The following is an 18,727-nucleotide window of genomic DNA, read 5'->3' on the forward strand; positions in this document are numbered from 1 at the left end:
CCATGTGTACACGGTAACTGTGAAGGAAGAGATGTTGACATGGCTGCAAAATCATCTCCTTGTTCTTAAAATGGATTATTAAATCAAGTGTCAAGTCAAGTAGGCCTTTATTGTCCCTTCAAGCATTTACAGTTTGGTCCACAGTGACATAAAAACATAAATTTACAACATAAATTAACAGAAAACTAACTAGCTAACTTGGAGACCTAATTAGCCAGCTAGATGGGACAAGACAGATTACCATTTTAAGTTAACAGGGAACTATTTACGTTTTTTTACAAAAGACAACATAAAGTGCATGGTTATGCTCAGGTCTGGCCTGACACGATCATACCCAACCCAAGTCAGACCGTTGTCTTTTTAAAGTGATGGAAAGCAAGGCTGATTCAGTGCATCTTGATTCACATGTTGAGTGCCTTATTGGGCTTTTTTTATTTTAACTGGGGGAAAGAAACTGCCCTTTTTGTTTAGTTCTGTGGAATAAGTTGTTGATCGATAGCGGCGAGTTCCTGCACACGTGTGGAATTACCATAACAGCCTTTATACAGTCATCATCATGGATATCCGTGTCAAGAGACACGAGATTAAAGAACAGATTAGGGTGGTGTCAGTACAGTCGAGTGGATACACTGGCCCTGGCATGTTTGTTTTGATGATTCGATGCCGTTTGTAATTAGAAGCCAGCAGGGTGCCTGCTCTAACAGTGTGTTATTCTGGAATAGCTGTAATTAAGAGCAAAGCCCAGTCTACTCCCAGTGCCACAGGCACTCGGGTCGTGGACGGCAAAAAACTTGAGCCTGTCATAGTGTCAGTGCTGTTGACTGTACGCACACATGTACACAAAAGGCTGGTGTCTGCCTTCACAGTATGTCCACTGGCACAGCTGACATACTAGACAGCACACACTGTATAAGCTTTTAGCTCGCTCCAGCTACGCCAAACATCTCCCACCGTCTTTTTTTGTCTGACACGCATATGCGCACGCACGCACACACTGTTTTATGTGTTAGGAAAAGGACTTTTGCTGCTGTTCACATGCCAAACAGGCCTGCCTGCTGTTCTGTTCTGGAGTTTGGCCTAGTCCTGACTCAGCCTCTGTTTTTTATTTATTTATTTTTTTTAATGTGTGTTTTTCTCGCTCTGTGTTTGTTGATGCTTCCTCCGGAAGGCTGGCTCTGGAGTCCACGTCAGCAAAGCTGCAGCCTGACTCTGTTCCTGAGGGGAGGTGTGTGTTTGAGAGAGAGTAAATGTGTGTGTGAGTGAATGAATAAGAGAAGGGGGATGGGAGATGGGAAAAGGGGTGGAGGGGATGTGGCCTTTGTGTCTCATCTGCGAGTGCTTGTGCGTCAGTCTGATGTAAGTGTGGGTGTTTTTTTTTTTTTTTTTTATACTTCTATTCCTTTCACATTTTTACATCCTCTCTCTCCTGATCTGGCCTTCCATTCCACTAGCTCCTGTTCTCTCTTCTGCAGATTGTGTCCCTGTTTCTGACAGGATCTTCATTTAAACCCCCACCCGCCCACCACTTGTACTCGGTCTCTAAGAAAAAAACAAAAGTAACCGAAGAAAAAAGCTGTAAGCTCAGACCCACCTGTGCGCTCGGAACACCTTGACATCCTGTTGAGATTATTGGAAGCACATCCCTCTTTTTCTTTACCTCTATAAACTCAGCAGACTGATATACCTCCGGTATTTCCAGATCATCCAGAAAGAAAAAAAAAATTTAATTTTAATTCAACAAATTCGATTCAAATTGCATTTTTACACAGTATGATATGCAGTGATATGATATGCTCATGCAACCGCACGGGACCTTAAAAAGATTAACAATAAGAAATAAATATGGAGTAAAATATAGAAAAAAAACTTTAGCCATGGAAAATATAGCTATAAAGGATAAGAACAAAATATAAAATAGAAGAAAAACTTCTGTACTAATATAGAAAAAAATGTTGCTGTACAAATATTGAAAACTTTAGTTGTGTAGAGTGTTGTAGTGTTCCCCTCAGAAACTTTTTCTACAAGCTTTTAGGTTCTGCTCCAGGAGATCATTTTTTTTCAGACGAGGCTCTAGAACTTTCTTTATTTTACTAGAGAAGGTTCACCTGCATATGCATGCAGTTAAAGAAGAAAAAAAAAGGTTTTATCTAATAATTGATTTCCCATACTTGGTTTCTATCAGATGTTGTGTGACACAGTCACCAAGGGACATTGCTTCTGCTTCTACATTTTTGTTTTTACAATGGTGGACAAAAAAAGGAAAAAAGCCCAGCAGGGTTTATATTGTACATTGTGCTATAGTGGTGTGTACTAAATCAAACAAAATCCTGATGTTAACATGCACAAATGATAGGGCTGTGCAATTAATCAAATTTTGATATCAGGTCTCAATGATCACAAAAATGGTGTAGTCGAAAAAACTATTATTCACTTTTTTTTAAAAGTAATTTTGACCTGCATTCTGACGCGCAAAGCCGCAGTTTCGCCCTTCCAGAAGCCCGAACTCTCTCTGTATTGTCAGCAAAGAAGTTGCGTATGTGGTATCTAATCGCATTTAAAAATCAGCGCGAGTGAAGATGGTAGAAAAAGAAGCAGCCACAGAAGTCTTTGGTCAACAAAAGAGTTAGAAGCAATTCTGTTTTTAGGGAACAGTTTGGATTCGAAGAAGCAGACGTGGAACAAAAACATATTAGGTGCAAGATTTGCTACGCGGTTGTGTCGGTACCGGTTGGTAACTCCACAAATCTTTTTAACCATTTAAAATTTAAACACAGACCCGACATATGACCAACTAATAAAGAAACAGAAAGAACAACGAACAACCCCCACAACATCCTCCGCAACACAGTCATCCATTAAAGACACGCTCTTCAGTGCAACTCCGTATCCATTCAGCTGAGAAAGGCACAAAAAAATAACAGATGCCGTTGCATACTTTTAACCAAAGACATGTGCCCTATTAGCACGGTTGAGAACGAAGGATTCAAGAAAATGATAAATACTCTGGACAAGCGTTATGCTTTGCCATCTCGACAGCATTAATAATTATTTATTATTTATAATTAATTTATTATTTTATTTAATATTTTTATTTATTACTTGTTTTCAAAAAATTTTGGAAGTGCACTACAATTTGATCTTGTTTGCCGCCTTCTGTTTTATCTGTCTTAATCTGTTTTAAGTAGAATTCACTGTTCTGTTCAATAAATGCAACATATTTCCAAAGTCAATGAGTAATCGTGTAAAATAATCATGATTTCAATCATGACCAAAATAATCATGATTATGATATTTTCCATAATCGAGCAGCCCTAACAAATGATGTAAAGTTGCTTTCTATATCTCACACAGTCATGTCATGCACTGTATGGCCAAAGGTTTGTGTACATCTGACAATCACAGCCAAATGTACTTTGAAGTTGAACGTCAAGATACTGGAGCATGGCTCCATTACTGAGAATCAGACACTGATGTCAGGCAAGGAGGCCTGCTAACACAGTCTGTGTTCAGGGTCAGGATACGTTCATTATTTCCAGTGAAGAAAAATTTTAACACCGTAGTGCACAAAGACATCTGACACAATCTTATGGTTCCAACTTTCGGACGTCAGTGTGCCCTAATATGATCGTGCTGTTCAGGTGTCCACAAGCTTTTTTAGCTGTACAGCGGATTTTGCACCGAAATACAAAACAAGCCTTGAAGATTTTATTCTGACCCTTCTCATGTTTTTTTTTTTTTTTCAGTTTTTGTAATTAATTTTATTCCTTTTTTTTTTGCCATTACACTTTGCGGTAAGCGAACCAGAAACTGTGTGTGTGTTTAAGTTACTTCAGGTCTACTCACCTGTTATATCAGACTGACTCACTTCACATCAATTATGCAGATTGAGTCTCTCAAAATCAGACTTCAAAGCTCCCACAGCACTCCACATCGAAGTAAAGACATAATGGTTGTCTATCTAAAGTGCTTGTGTGTTTTTGCTTCGGAAAAAACAACATTGTTTGTAATGAAGCCAGCAGAGCACAGGTTGATGGGCTTCAAACATCCTACTTATTTGTTAGTGGTTAAGTTTAGTTAATTTAAAAATGTAATTTTTTTTTTTTCGTTTTGTTTTTCAACCAATCAGCCATAACATAAAATCTATTAACATTAAAACCATCTGGGTTTTCTGTTCCACTTGTTACACGATGCGTCTCTGGACCCTTGGGTGTGGGTCCTCAGGGCCTCTGAGGGTGTGCTGAGTGTCTGGCACTAGGCATTAGGTACTTTGGGTTGCTGTGGTCAGGTTTCCATAGATCCATAGATGTCTGGCACATCCCATGTGCTTGATCAGATTGGGATCTGGGGAGTTTGAAAGCAAGGTCGGTGGCTTTGGGTTTCTTGACTGCAGTATAGTGGGCTGACGGGCTGTGGTCTACTAGGTTTTCTAGGGTCTTTCTATTGTGGCCAGCATTTATTTTTTTCAGAAATTTGTCCTGCATTGGCTTTCCTGTGGGATCGGACAAGGACGGTCTGGCCCTTGGCTGGTGAGCCTTTTGTGCCCATGATCCTGTCACCAGTTGTTCAGTTCACATGTTGGTGGTCATGACGTTGTGACTGATCAGTGTATGTGTCAGTGCATGTGTGTGAATAGTCATTAGTTAAAATGTTCTTAATAATTTAAAATATTCTGATTAATTTGGTTTGATTACAAGTGCTTTCAGCATACCCGAGTCTCTGTATAAAATTTCTTAATCTGACATGAGCATCACTTGGTTTGTAATTATTTTACCCCCAAATACAAACACAATTAAACAAATATAATCTTTATTCAGTTATTGCTCAAGTATTAGTGAAATTTTGCTTGCAACACACAATTGCTGTAGAATACAGCCAACACTTACACCAAAGACACAAAGTTCATTAGAAAGCTATCAGTAAACAAGTCAATATTTATTTAAACTGTAAATGCAGTGTAAGAACATCAGTAGCAGATCATTTACATTTAGACATTTGGCAGACACTCTTATCTTAGAGTTCTTATCATGAAATATATCCTACAATGGTTCACTGGGTTACTAAGTAGGAGTGCCGTCAGTCACACACTGTTGGGAAGGAGTTTTAGAGATCTCAGTTTATAGTGGATATTAGATTCTGTTGACGGGCAAATTTGGAAAGTTTTTTTTTATAATATTTTGGTAGGTATTTATTCATTAATATAAAACATTTTGCCTACTCTTAGTCGACCTCCATGGATTGGCAGGGTATTGGTTTGCAGCTTTACTTTTGCTCATATGGCCGAAGAACACAAGTGTACATCCAATGTATCTGTCTATCCAAAAAACAGCAATACAATCAACTAGACAGTAGCTCTAAATATGTGGTCTCTTTTATGATTAATGTTATTAAAGAATCACTGAAATCAGTTTATTTTAGGGTACCTTTAGGGTACTGCCTGGCCCTTTTGTGTTAATGTTTATTAATTTCACAATGAATGGACGTTGTTGTGCAGGTTGGCGGTTTTTACTAGATCACCAGCCTACACTTAAGTGAGGGTAGATCTGGTAAGTGTCTAACATGTTTCCAAATGCTGTTTGCTGTTTTAATTTATTATTTAAAAAAAGAAGTCTCAATTTGCTTTTTTGCCTGAAATGATCATGAAAATTCTGTATCATCCATGGTTTGGTTTAAGTGATCGATTTCAGAGCATGTTTGCTGATTCTTGTGGGTTTGCAGCTACTGACTGTTCGTGTCTGATCTTCAAATTGTTTTTTACATCGCTGCTGTAAATGCACAGTTTCTGTATGTAATAACACTTTAGTTTTGCTGTAAATCTGTCTATAGTTTTACATATGAGCAATGATCCCCAGCAGTACTTCCTGCAGTCACTGAATGGTAATCCTGCAAAGAGAATACTGAAATAAGCAGCTATTATTGATTTAAGCAAGGCTTGTTTGTTCATATGTACTTTGAGCCTCATGCGCAGTGTGGGTTATAGTATATGTTTTGAAGCCCTGCATCAAACGGGATCAAGATCAGACATTACAAAAAAAAATTTGGTATAAAACCAAGCAGTGTGTGGTTTTATTTTTCATAACGGCACAAATCTATGTAAATTTGTGCGTCCTTGTGTCCAGGATTCTTAGACTTCTAGTTATCTCCAGAGAGTCCTGCTTTCACAGGAAAAGGCAGATGCACTTACATTGCGAACACACTTGTGTACGTGTGAGTTTTGAAAATGCGACATATTAACATAAATGCTAATAAACGTGTTGAATGGGTTAGGATAAAAGCTAAGCGCAGGTAGCATATACAGCTACGTGATGGACGTCCTCAGTGTGTCCGGTTTTAAGAAGACTACGGGGTAAGGATAGCTGGCTAGCTGTTTTGTTTGGTTTAAATGTGTTCCCAGCCGCAGTAATAAAACAGCAGGGGCAGTTTAGGTGTTCAATTTAAGCTGCTAAAATTAATTTTATTTGTGCTTGTGCTTACATTTACATTTAGTCATTTGGCAGACGCTTTTATCCAAAGCGACTTACATTTTTATCTCATTACACATCTGAGCAGTTGAGGGTTAAGGGCCGTGCTCAAGGGCCCAAGTGGTGACTTGGCGGTTGTGGGGTTTGAACCTGGGATCTTCCGAACCGTAGTCCAATGCCTTAACCACTGAGCTACCCCTGACATTAAATCCACTGACTGTCAGATATACTGGACATCCATAACAACTTTTTTTCGTTTGTCTTGATGGGACCCTTAAAAAGTACTTTAGTCAAAATCTACCTGTTTATCTTCGCTGTGTGCTCAAGATAACTGCTTATTCAACAGTCTGCACAAATTGGACACTGAATAAAAAACAACTCTAAGAAAAACAGAATAGTCCAGTAAAATATCTGTGAGAGAGTATTTTCATGTAGGATTGTCCTGTGTCCTTGCAGGTCCTGCTCAGGTTCCCATGATGTCCCCAAATGGTTCAGTGCCTCCAATCTATGTGCCTCCTGGATACGTTCAGCAGGTCAGTTTAAATGCTTTTTTTTTTTTTTTCTTGCCAACTTTGCTTTCGTCATAGCACGCATTAAATATAATTCACAGTGAGATTCTCCCTTGTTATTTTTTGTCTTTATTGTCTGTGTCTCCGTGTGTGTGATCGGTCCTTAGATCATTGAGGAGAATGGAGTGAGGCGGGTGTTGGTGTTGCCTCAGGCAGAGTTTCACCCTGGGGGCCATTCTCCACTGCACCACCCACCCCCTCCACCCACCCACCCACACCTGCAGGCCTTCATCCCCCATCCACATCCTATTTTGCCTCATCATCCTCCTCACATGTACTCAGGCATGGCCGGCGGAACTGGAGACATGAATGCCCAGTACATCTCCCAGTACCACCCAGCTCATATCTACCCAGACCAGGGTGAGTGTATACGCACAGGCAGACGCACAGGCAGACGCACAGGCAGACGCACAGGCAGACGCACAGGCAGGCGCACAGGCAGGCGCACAGGCAGGCGCACAGGCAGGCGCACAGGCAGGCGCACAGGCAGGCGCACAGGCAGGCGCACAGGCAGGCGCACAGGCAGGCGCACAGGCTAATCCCACCCAGTTTATAGTGCTAATCCTGTTAAATCATTTCTCATATCGCCCACTAAATAGCCTCTGTAGCTACTTTTTTTTGTGTAATTTAGAAACGCACAGATTTAGAGCTTGACTGCATCTGAGCTTTATAACTAAATTTTCCCAGCAGCTCAGTGACTTAAAAATCCTTAAGTTTTAATCAGTTAGACATGCATAGTTAGAATAGTTAGATAAATAGATTTATAATGAGTAAATGCACTAGTGAATAAACAAATGAATAGCTCAAATAGAAGTAGTTTATTATGAAGAAGCTTGAGTCACCAATTAATCTGGAAAGCTGCCTGGAGTCACCAAACGACACATTTGAGGTTTTGTCTGTATTATTTTCTTGGTAACGATCATTAAGCTCAAATTGGTTTCCAGCTGCATAAATCATTGCATGATGTCAGGTTTTAGTACTTGATGCTGATCATATGGTTTGACCAAGTACAACACACACTGACCACTTTTGCAGTCTCTGACACTAAATACTTTAGAAATGTTAATTTTTTTTATTTTAAAAAGGTTTCTGTGGATTAAAAAATAGATTGTAAATTAAAACTTAATTTTTTTCTTCCCTTCAGTTTGAATGACTAATAAGCAAAAATATTTGAGATTTTTATGTTCAACAAAACAACCTTGCTAATAATTTTATATGCTGCTATTAAATCCCAAATTAAGTACCAAATAATAATAAGAAACCCTGCCCGTGACCCACAAAGCCAGAGACCAATACTGTACCTGTGTGCAATTAGAGTGTTGTGTGATTTCGATATAATTATAACTGTTCCTGGAAGGCTCCAGACATGGTTAGAGATATCTAAACAAGCAGCATCCTGAAGACCAAAGTAAGACTGGAGCAGTGTTCTGTAAGTTATCAGGCAGTGCCTGGCCATATAAGAAAGGACATTGGTCTAAAAAAACAGCCAAAAGGCCAAGTCTAACTTTTAGCCTTGTTTACTTGTTAATTTTTGTTAATGTCTCACAGCACAGATGGTGTTTATTAGGTGTTGTTCAGTGTTCGGTTTTCTCCCAATCATGTTTGTAAATCAGTAGATTCAGACCTTTTTTTTTTTTTTTTTTTTTTTTTTTAACGATAATAATATAAAAGAAAATCAAGTTGTCTTTCTGCCTTATGGAACCTGTCTGTCTGTTCCCAGTTTCTCCAGACACTCACCCGGCACATGGACGCGCAGCGTTTCACCGGGATGAAAGGGCTAACAAAGCGCATGAACGACTGCAGAAGAAACTGAAGGAGCGTCAGGGTGGTCAGGCAGGCGGAGGAGGAGGAGGTCAGCCTCCTACCAAAGACAGTCCTCCTCTCTCTCCACAGAAGAACCGTGGAACCCCACCAGCAGCCGGAGGAGAGCTTCAGAACGGCCTTCTTAAAGGTGTGGAGGAGCAAAACCAGGCTGCTACACTACCCAGCCTGGGAAAAGATTGTCCGGGAAGAGTGAGAGACACAGAGCTTGCCGGTAGTGAGACACATAGATATCGTTATACCTTGTCCCATATTAGTCATTAACCATAATTTTGTCTCTATTTTTTTTCTGGCATGTAATGCCCCTCACCTGATTCCATTCTCAGTTAATGTCCTGTCACATAAACACCACACTGTCAGCCATTAATTCATTTACTACAAAACCACTTCTTTTGTTACAGTTCCCTCAAAATATGCAGTGTATTATCTACTGTGGTTTTGATTTTTTTTTATTTTTTTTTTTTTTTATACATCACTGTGGGATTTGGTGAATTGGTGAACTAAACTAAAAATAAAATTGACAAAGAGATAAAGTTCACACTGTCGCAATGTAGAAATTTGATTGTGAGTTAGTATTAACATGGACATATTGCATCATAATATCTTTTTTTTTTAAGTTGATGCAGACTATGTGAAATGGCTTAGATTTAATTAATAGGTTGGTTCACTTGGAGTGGTTAAAAGTGTAAAAAAAAAAAATTAATAATAATAATAATGTTTTTATTGCAGTGTGGCATTAAGGTTTTCTGTCTAATTACAATTTTTCCCCTAAACTGCCATAAAAGCACATTTAATATCTAATATGTAAGAAAAGCTTTTCGTGTCTCTAAAGGACTTATTGCTATTAAAGGACATGTTTTAGTGCAGTACAAGTGAATGATTTACTCACTTGTACTGTAATGTGAACATTTTATGGTCGTAAGTGTCGCATTATCAATGGACTGGCAAGGCTTGGTTCGGAGCAGAGAGAGTATAAATCAAAGTTGAAGTGTTAAAGTTATTAAATTTAATTTTTTTTGTTTTTAACCAGATCAGTTTGTGAGATAAGCAGTTAGAAATATCACATCTGAATGTAGCCTGACTAAAATATGCCACTCCTAACGACTAATTGTGCTAAGGGCCATATTCCGGATCTTATCATTGTTCATCATTGCCTGGGATGAGCTGGTGCACGGAGGTGAATTGTTTTCCAGATAGTTCTGTGTAGAGAAATGAAAAAAGTAAATAGCTTTATCGACATTAATTGTTATTAACTGTATAAATCTCTGTTCTCAGAATCGAACGAAAAGATGCAGGCTATTCGAGAATGGTTACACAATATCAGCAAGCCTGTGGTGAGTATATATAAGATTTATCTGTACATTATATAAGTGATTCTCTGATTGACTGAATGCTTGTAATGATCATAAATTGATCAGAGTATACCAACCCTGTGACTGTATATTTTGTGTTAATTACATAAGAGTGTACAGTATTTGTGAGAATTTTAAAATGTTTACAAAAGCCGATTACGTTGTGTCCCTAAAAATAATAGCTGACTGTAAAGGATCATTAACACTGTATATATTTACATCATTAACTTAACCATCGTTTATACTGATGTGTTCTAAATGGTTTATGTATTTTTTGCTCCAGTGTGTAGGTTTATTATGTCTAAACACATGGAATGGTCTGCTGTCATTTTTCAAAATTCAGACACCATGCTAATGGGTTGAGGTCATTTGTTTTAGCAAAGTGTTGTTTGTGATATCATTTCATCAATAGATTATTAATAAATATTATACATTACCTTTAGGTTTTTCTTTTTCACTGGCCCTGTAACCTGGTCAATAAAATATCCATGAAGCTATTGATTACTGGCATAAAGGATGTAGTTAATAATAGTGTAGATATCCTTGCGTAGAAGCGAGTTACATTGTTTTTTTGTTTTTTTTCATCACAGTCTTTACCACCAGAGACTAAATAAAGTGACAGAAGGAAATGAGGCAGACAGTAAGCAATGTCTCTGGTTGAAGGCCTTCCTGGTCCAGACGGCAAATTATTTTCACAGAAATGACTACAGAGATGTGAGCAGAGGTTACAGCAACAGGGAAGAATAAATGTGTACAAAGCAAGACTAAAAGCTGAGTTAAGCTTTGTGGACCAGTTTCATAGATCATAGTGTTCATCTGTCGTATGCCCACTGAATAGTTCTGTTTTTTGACTTTTTAAGAATCGGAAATATCCGCAACCATTAAGCCGTATCTAAAGGATTCTAAAAATATTGTTTCTTCTTGTCTTCCTCTCACATATGTTTTGTTTGGTTTGTTTTATTTCTGGTTTACTTTTGTGCCTCAATTCATCTTATATAACATCGTTCAGGAACACAGAGCAGATTGTTGACTGAGAAAGAGATTATGGTTATATCAGTCCCTTTAGAAGCAGGTTTATAAACATTAAAAAAAGAAGAAAAACATCTGAATCATATCCACTGGTGTTCTTTTAGGTGGTTGATATCCAGGCTAGAGGAGCATGTCTCTGTTGGACAACTCCAGTGAGAAAAACTGCAAATGAGGAGCAGAAAGAGCAGGAGGAGAAACCCGAGGAGCTCAGTATTACCTATGAGGTGTCTGTCTCATACAGTGGCAAAGAAGGCAAATACAGCACTGCCTACAGGTAATACTGCAAATAAAAGTTTTAGTCAAAAGTGCATTGGGATCCTTGATACATTTTGGGACACAGATGCCTTGACCTACTTGGATTAACTTGACTTCAGCTGAGCCGTATAAGTTTAGTGGTAAGATCTATAGAACAAAATGTGCAGTAAACTATTTTTTGAGATAAAAAAAAAAAAGCGTTGTTACCTTTGATCTTAAATGTCCAATGATAAACAGTATCCGCAGGACCCAAGGCTGGTCACAGCAATGCTTTCTCTGTTAAATGTTTGTTCGCTCTTGTCAAAAAAAAAAAAAAAACATTTTGGGGTGTTTATATTGTGTTCATGCAGTGTGTATTGGTTGGTTTCATGAATTTCTGGAACAAGACCCTGTTTCGTATGACTTTTTTTGCGCTTGGCCTTTTTTTTTTTTTTTTTTACCAGTTTTAACTAGTTTTATAAAGATCATTGTATACATCCGACACTTCTAAAGTGTTTTTATTTTTATTTTTTTATAAACATCTCCTGTTTGTCTTTTTGGATCAGCGGTAAAGAGATTAGTGCAACCATAGAGAACCTAAGACCAGCAACAGACTACCATGTCAGGTCTGTATATTTGTTTACACTTACTGTTGTAATAAATTATGTCCTCCAAGACCTTTCGATTAAAGCTAAATCATTGTGTATATTTGCACCTATAGGGTCCAGGCCATGCATAACTGTTTACAAGGAAACCCATCTGAGCCTGCAAGTTTTACAACTCTGAGCTGTGAACCCGACACACCCATCCCACCTCGCAAAGCCAGCGGCACCAAAAACTGTCTCGTCCTGCAGTGGAAGGTGTTTACACACACGTGCATTAATTATATATTATAATCGTCTTTTACAAAGGTCCCAATGTTAACCTTTTTTTGTTACAATTCTAAATGAACTTTGCAAGTAATTCTCTTGTGTTATACTTGAAGCTGTGCTTGCCTCCTTATGTGTGAATAGTTTAGAGCGCACCACTTGCAGGATTATAGAGGAACAATCAAATTTTGAAGTCTGTGTTATTAGCAAGCAATCTGACTATTTTTAGTCATCTTTTATAACTACTATTTGTGTTAGAAAGTTGTTAGAAATAGGTAGACAAGTTTAATAATCATGTATCTCTGTAACTAATACTTCTTAAGTGTTTTAATAACAATTATAAACATTTTAATCTTATAGGCTCCATGTGACAACGGTTCAAAAATTCAAAACTACATTCTACAGTGGGATGAGGTAATGTTTTTATGCTCCATCACTGTTTAACAGTACTGTAAGTTAGCTTAAAGTACATGTTGTATCACATGTTATTAAACCTAATAAATGTTTATGCCACCATTGGTCTCAATAACTGGCAAACTTTTATTTTTTCCGCATGGGGCCAGGCAGGTTTCGACAGCCTATTCACTTAACAAATAAAAACTGCCTGTTGTATCTTTTATCGTTTTGTAGTATTACATTTTTTCATTTAAGTTTGACAATTATCAAAAAATAAAAGATTAAAAAAATACTTTTTCACAACACTGTAAGTGTGACGTTGATCAAATTTTGCAGTTATCAGTTATTTTACACTTTGACTTTTAATCTGCAGTACATGTTGTTCCTCATGGTGTGTGCTAATGTAACTTTGTGCCTTTTGTTATGTTTGAATTGTCGTCTGAGCAGGGGAAAGGTACAGGAGTGTTTGAGCAGTGCTACTATGGCCCTCAGAAGCAGTACAGGGTGACCAAGCTCTCGCCAGCGTCCAAATACTCATTCCGTCTAGCAGCCAAAAATGACATGGGAGTCAGGTGTGTGTGTGTGTGTGTGTGTGTGTGTGTGTGTGTGTGTGTGTGTGAGAAGACAATTGCTGCAGTATCTGATTTATATGGGTGAAGTATGGAAGCCTTTTTAGGCCTTACTTTAAAGCCTTTCTCTTGAATTGGGTTTGTGTGTTTACTTTCTGTTTTAGTGAGTTCAGTGAACCTGTAGACATGTTGACCTCGTGCAGTGTCCCTGCACCTCCAAAGAGCCCTGAGCTGCTCCAGGCCGGGGTCACTTGGCTCTGCCTGCAGTGGAACAGGCCGGAGAGTTCACCAAAAGAAGACGATATCGGTTATGTACTGGAAATGGAAGAAGAGGGCTCGGTGAGATGGGTTCGCACGCATGATGTACTGTATGCTCACAATATACCAACAGAGCCATGACTCTTCACATGTAAAAGTGCAGTGTATACATTATATACAGTGTGTGTGTATATATATATATATATATATATATATATATATATATATATATATAATTATGCTTTTTTTATATGATTATTTATTTATAAGATATGACAAAAGAATACACAAACACAAACTTTTTTCTCCCAAGTTTTAACAAATTAGTGAAAATCTTCCACAGCACATCTTTACAGGCAAACATGGATTTTGGGATTTTTTTTTTATGTTTCACACAGCCAGCCATTCTTTTTACAATATGTGAACGGTGTGATTTTTTTTTTTTTCACAGCACTTTCTATCTCTCTAATAAGTTTGTCTGTGTTTGACTCACAGTGAAATGCAGAGATCCCCGAATTCACTTTTTTCCCCGAATTTCACATTTATTTTTATTTAATGTGAGGTGTCGCTTAAAGACAGACAAACAGTATGCGTGCATCTACAGGATTAAAGGATTAAGTTTTGCCTGCTGTTTTACTGTTTGCCTTGGATGTGTGCAGGGTTATGGGTTCCAGCCCAGTTATGATGGTGATGAGCTGTCATGCACTGTGAAGAATCTGCACAGGAGCACCAAATACAGATTTAGGGTGAGAGTGATGTTCTCAATGACTAGTAACTTAATATTCATTATTAATAACTAATTGATTTGTAATAACTATACACAACAAACATGCAGTAGTTTTATTATATAATTAATTATATAATAATTGTAGAATAGCATATTGCTTTTCTGAAGGTTTATTTTTACTTTTATCTAACCTGCCCATTCTAGCTGCCATCATATTTTCCCAGGACTATTTGTCAAAAATTTATTTAAATTAACTTTTAGATAAGACAAATGTAAATTTTTCGATGTAATCGTCTTGCTTTTCAATACACATTGTCCATCTGTAAACAAGCTTTCGTATTCTCTCATTAAAAAACGTGTTTTTTTTAGCGTGGAACACAGACATGCGTTGAGAAACGATTGAGGATGTTTCTCAGCCGCTCTGCCGCTTACTCTCAGTCTCGTAGAGATTAATTCATGTCTCGTCACCAGTAATTACTCTCTTTAAGTAACTTTCACCTTCCATAGAGTATCAGTCCAATGTTTTTGTTCGCAGATACCCAAATGCTTCTGTTTGTTTTTTCTTGAGCTGTTCGGCACCAGATAAACCCTCAGAAAATGAATTGTTCTTCTTTTGGTTAAATCACAAGTATAGTGGTGTCTCAGTTTGTCTAACTGTCCGGTCCATTAATAACAAATATATGTTTATAAATAATGGGCAGTTAGCCCAGCATTTGGCTAGCACAATAGTCTTGATGATAGTAATGAGCGTCTGATCAGAGTGGTGTAGGGAATGGGAATGCACATAATCCATGATATTGTTTTAAAACCCTTATTAATAATGTGTTTAAATAACTGTATTAACAAAGAGAATGAGGAAAATAATGAACCAAATGTATATTATAATCTTCTTGCATTGGCTACTTTGTCAGTGTCATTAAACTTTGGTGTGATCAGAAATAAAGGGCCCTATTGATATATATATATATATATATATATATATATATATATATATATATATATATATATATATATAATTAATATATATATTATAATTAATATATATATTATAATTAAATATATATATATATATATATATATATATATATATTTTTTTTTCTTTTTTAGGTTGCGTTAGAAATGTTTACACTGAGTTATGATGCTGGTTAATGCTCTGCTCTGACTTAATGCTTTGGTATTATTTAGGTTGCTGCATATAATTCAGAGGGTAAGAGTAACCCGAGTCCTGTGTCAGAGTTCACCACAGCCCCCGATAGACCCAGCTGCCCCAGCAAACCCTCTGTTAAGGGCAAACAGCATCCCACCAGCTTTCGCATAACATGGGGTGAGTCCAGCTTTGAAACACAGGCTTTTGACTCTCATTAAATACAGTGTATTTACACTGGCGGCTTGTTCCCACTCTTCCCACAGATCCTCCCAAAGAGACTGGTGGCTCAGATGTGACTGAATATGTGGTACAGATGTCTGAAGGCCTGAGTGGTACGTTCCAGCTGGATTCTTAATGAGTTTTTTATTTGTAACTATTTAAGCATGTGATGCAACTGTGTTTGTTGTGCTCGTGTTTTTTAGGTTCATCTTGGGAGGAAGTCTACAGGGGTCCAGCTGTGGATTGTGTTTGTGATGGACTTAAGCCAGGCGGGACATACCAAGCTAGAGTCTGTTGCCACAGCAAAGGAGGACAAAGCCCAGTAAAACACGCAAATAAATACGAACACTTTTTTTTTTTTTTTTTTTTTTTTAAAGTGGCCTGTTTAGGGTTTGTAACTTGGGGATGAACCACAGCATCAGTGATTCTATGGCTTAGATGAGGCAGAGACAAAGGTGACTCTAAGAGGAGCTTATTTAATACAGTGTATGCAAATGAATTTACACATTTTCCCTGATAAGTACAGTACCAGTATTGCATGTTATTCACTATACAAGCAATGTTTAGTGTTTCTGTTCATGAACAACAGTCCTGGAAACTATAACACCCTGAGTCGTACAGTTTTACCCTTTTTAACTGCACTTTAATGTTAGAAATATAATATTTTGCATGCTAGATGTACTTGTGAATATCCTCAGTACTTCAATGAACAAACAGAGCTAAAAAGGAGAGTGTCTGAATGAAAATCTATATGCCTAGAGCCTCTATTGGGATAGTGCTGTGAGTCAGCGAGAAGTGGTGACATCTGGACCCGTGTTTACTTCAGTGACTGTGGAAAGCAGAACTCACTGCTCAGTCACCTCACCTCTGTTTGACCCGTCTGAGCCATAGAATTGCTAGTTTAACAGTTCATGGCAAAGTTTCAAAAGCCTCTGCAGGCCAAGGTAAAACACTCAAAGCAGCCATTTTAAGGTCAATCTGAAGGTTTTGAAAAATGTCTTCACCAGGCCCTTTCAAGTGATCCTCACTGGTAGACACTTTTCTCACAGAATCCCCTGTGGTGATACTACAGTTTTTGTACTAATGGTGAACTATTCGAGTTTATCTATAAAATGTACATTCAAGTACTATATGTCTACAAATCACAAAGCATTTGTAGTAGATGAAATTAGAAAATCTAAATGGCTAAAATGATCTAGCATGATAAAGTGGTCCAAAGCAAGTATCAATTAAACATCAAAGCAGTTTTGATTTTATAAATAAGCTTCAGTGTACAGAATCAGGAACAATAACAAATAAATTTTCTTATTCTCTATATTGACGCTAGGGCTGCACGATTTGGGAAAAATGTCACATTGCGATTATTAAGGTAAAAATTGCGATTTACGATTGCGATACGATAAACAGGTGGTATGACTCAACTAACTTATCAAGGGAAATGCACCCACATTACTAATAATGCTGAAATTTTAATTTCTCAACTAAGATATAGTGTACAGTGCAATCTAGCAACTAGAAATGAACAATGTTTTCTAATTAAAACAAAATTGTACAAAATTAAATAACAGTAACATCTTTACATTATTAAATTAAATTACATTAAATTAACTTTAAAATAAAATTAAAAAGTCAAAAGTACGGATAAATAAAACTAATACCCATTTAAAAAAATTTTTTTTTACATTTTGTCCCAAAACAGGGACGTTTAAGGATGTAACATATACTTCATTGGTATTCTTATAAAATCACTCACCATTTTTAATCTAATGATGAAGAAAAGATTAAAGGAAAGAAAAGTGTCCTTTAAACATATTAATTTTAGAGTCATGCTAATAATCATGAAAATAATTTAAATGAGACATTTCTAGTGTTCTTTGTGTTACCGATTTCTACACTGTATTTCCATTTATTCTTAAATAAATCTGTTAATAGCTGTCCTCTCTAACGTACAGTTAAGTAGCTTTAAATATGAAAAGATTAAATTAATTTAACTTACCGATGGCCAAATGAAGTCTGTGCCCGAAGTACTGGAACCTAGTCCAGTGATTAAGCGCCACCGCTTTGGCGATGTTCGTGCTGTTGTCTGTTGTGACAGCGACCAAACCATCCTTACAGAGGTCCCATGCAGCCAGTGCCTTTCTCAAACTCGCGGCTACAGTATGTTCTCTCCGGTGTGATCGCCAGGGAAATACGATGTTTGCAGGCAACGGCTTTTCAGTTCAAACTCATTGTGCGCGGTTAGGCTAATATATGTCTCAGTCGTCCTGCTTGACCAAAGGTCCGTAGAAGTTAAAAAGAATTTCACTGCAATAATTTCAAGTTGAACCTTGCTTACTAAATTTCACTGCAGTTATTTCAAGTTGAACCTTGCTTACTAAATTTCACTGCAGTTATTTCAAGTTAAACTCGTCACTTACTGAGACTTACAAACACATCTGTAATAATGTGTTGTTTTGTTCTGCTCACACTGGGGAAATCTTTTTGCATTCACTGCTGTTCTAAACATAGCATGCAGTATATGGTTGTGCCCAAAAGTTACATTTTGGTCACATCCCTTCTTATAACTTTGTACCAGAAGTTTGGAGGCTTTTCTGAGTGCTGTTTGGCATAATGTAAACATGCTGTTCTTTGGTCTTGGTGCAGTAACAGTTTTTTTTCTGGCAGCTCTACTAGGCAGCCCAAGTTTTCTTGTTTAGGTACCCCATTATAGCGCTCCCTTTTTTTTTTTTGTATCCACAACAGTTTTTCCTGCGGCTGTAGTGTGGCTGTAATCTTTACTGACTTACCTGACTATGAAAAAACTCACATAATTATGTGATGATAGCTAGCTTCACTTCGCAAATAATACCAATATACTTTAATAATAATTCTGGATGATCAGTGACGTTGTCTATGAGGCTTAAATCATCCTAGAAGTGTTTAATAATTTTTTTTGCTTGTTTGTAAATTCTCTTTGTTGTTTGTCCTTGTCAGTTTTCGGAGACCCTGCAGGTCCAGACTCCGGCTGTTCCTCCTGGTCCTTGTCAGCCTCCCAGAGTAATTGGCAAGCCAAAGGCTAGAGAGTTGCAGCTTCGCTGGG

At 37.5% G+C, this 18,727-nt stretch overlaps 1 protein-coding gene across 5 annotated transcripts in view; it reads left to right on the forward strand.

Annotated features, from left to right (window-relative positions):
- Nucleotides 1-18,727, forward strand: part of fndc3a (fibronectin type III domain containing 3A) — an 86,234-nt gene that overhangs the window by 56,747 nt on the left and 10,760 nt on the right. For 4 of the 5 annotated variants that reach the window (XM_053506996.1, XM_053506997.1, XM_053506998.1 and 1 more), the window contains 15 exons: nucleotides 6,915-6,991; nucleotides 7,135-7,387; nucleotides 8,748-9,062; nucleotides 10,124-10,182; nucleotides 11,334-11,503; nucleotides 12,030-12,089; nucleotides 12,185-12,323; nucleotides 12,693-12,746; nucleotides 13,176-13,300; nucleotides 13,462-13,636; nucleotides 14,215-14,301; nucleotides 15,468-15,606; nucleotides 15,693-15,761; nucleotides 15,852-15,970; nucleotides 18,622-18,727. In XM_053506996.1, the coding sequence (XP_053362971.1) occupies nucleotides 6,915-6,991; nucleotides 7,135-7,387; nucleotides 8,748-9,062; nucleotides 10,124-10,182; nucleotides 11,334-11,503; nucleotides 12,030-12,089; nucleotides 12,185-12,323; nucleotides 12,693-12,746; nucleotides 13,176-13,300; nucleotides 13,462-13,636; nucleotides 14,215-14,301; nucleotides 15,468-15,606; nucleotides 15,693-15,761; nucleotides 15,852-15,970; nucleotides 18,622-18,727 (1,947 nt within the window). The remainder of the gene's footprint in view (nucleotides 1-6,914; nucleotides 6,992-7,134; nucleotides 7,388-8,747; nucleotides 9,063-10,123; nucleotides 10,183-11,333; nucleotides 11,504-12,029; nucleotides 12,090-12,184; nucleotides 12,324-12,692; nucleotides 12,747-13,175; nucleotides 13,301-13,461; nucleotides 13,637-14,214; nucleotides 14,302-15,467; nucleotides 15,607-15,692; nucleotides 15,762-15,851; nucleotides 15,971-18,621) is intronic. The other variant, XM_053507000.1, reaches the window with a different exon arrangement.

This window comes from Clarias gariepinus, chromosome 11, assembly GCF_024256425.1.
Source record: "Clarias gariepinus isolate MV-2021 ecotype Netherlands chromosome 11, CGAR_prim_01v2, whole genome shotgun sequence".
Classification (NCBI taxonomy): domain Eukaryota; kingdom Metazoa; phylum Chordata; class Actinopteri; order Siluriformes; family Clariidae; genus Clarias; species Clarias gariepinus.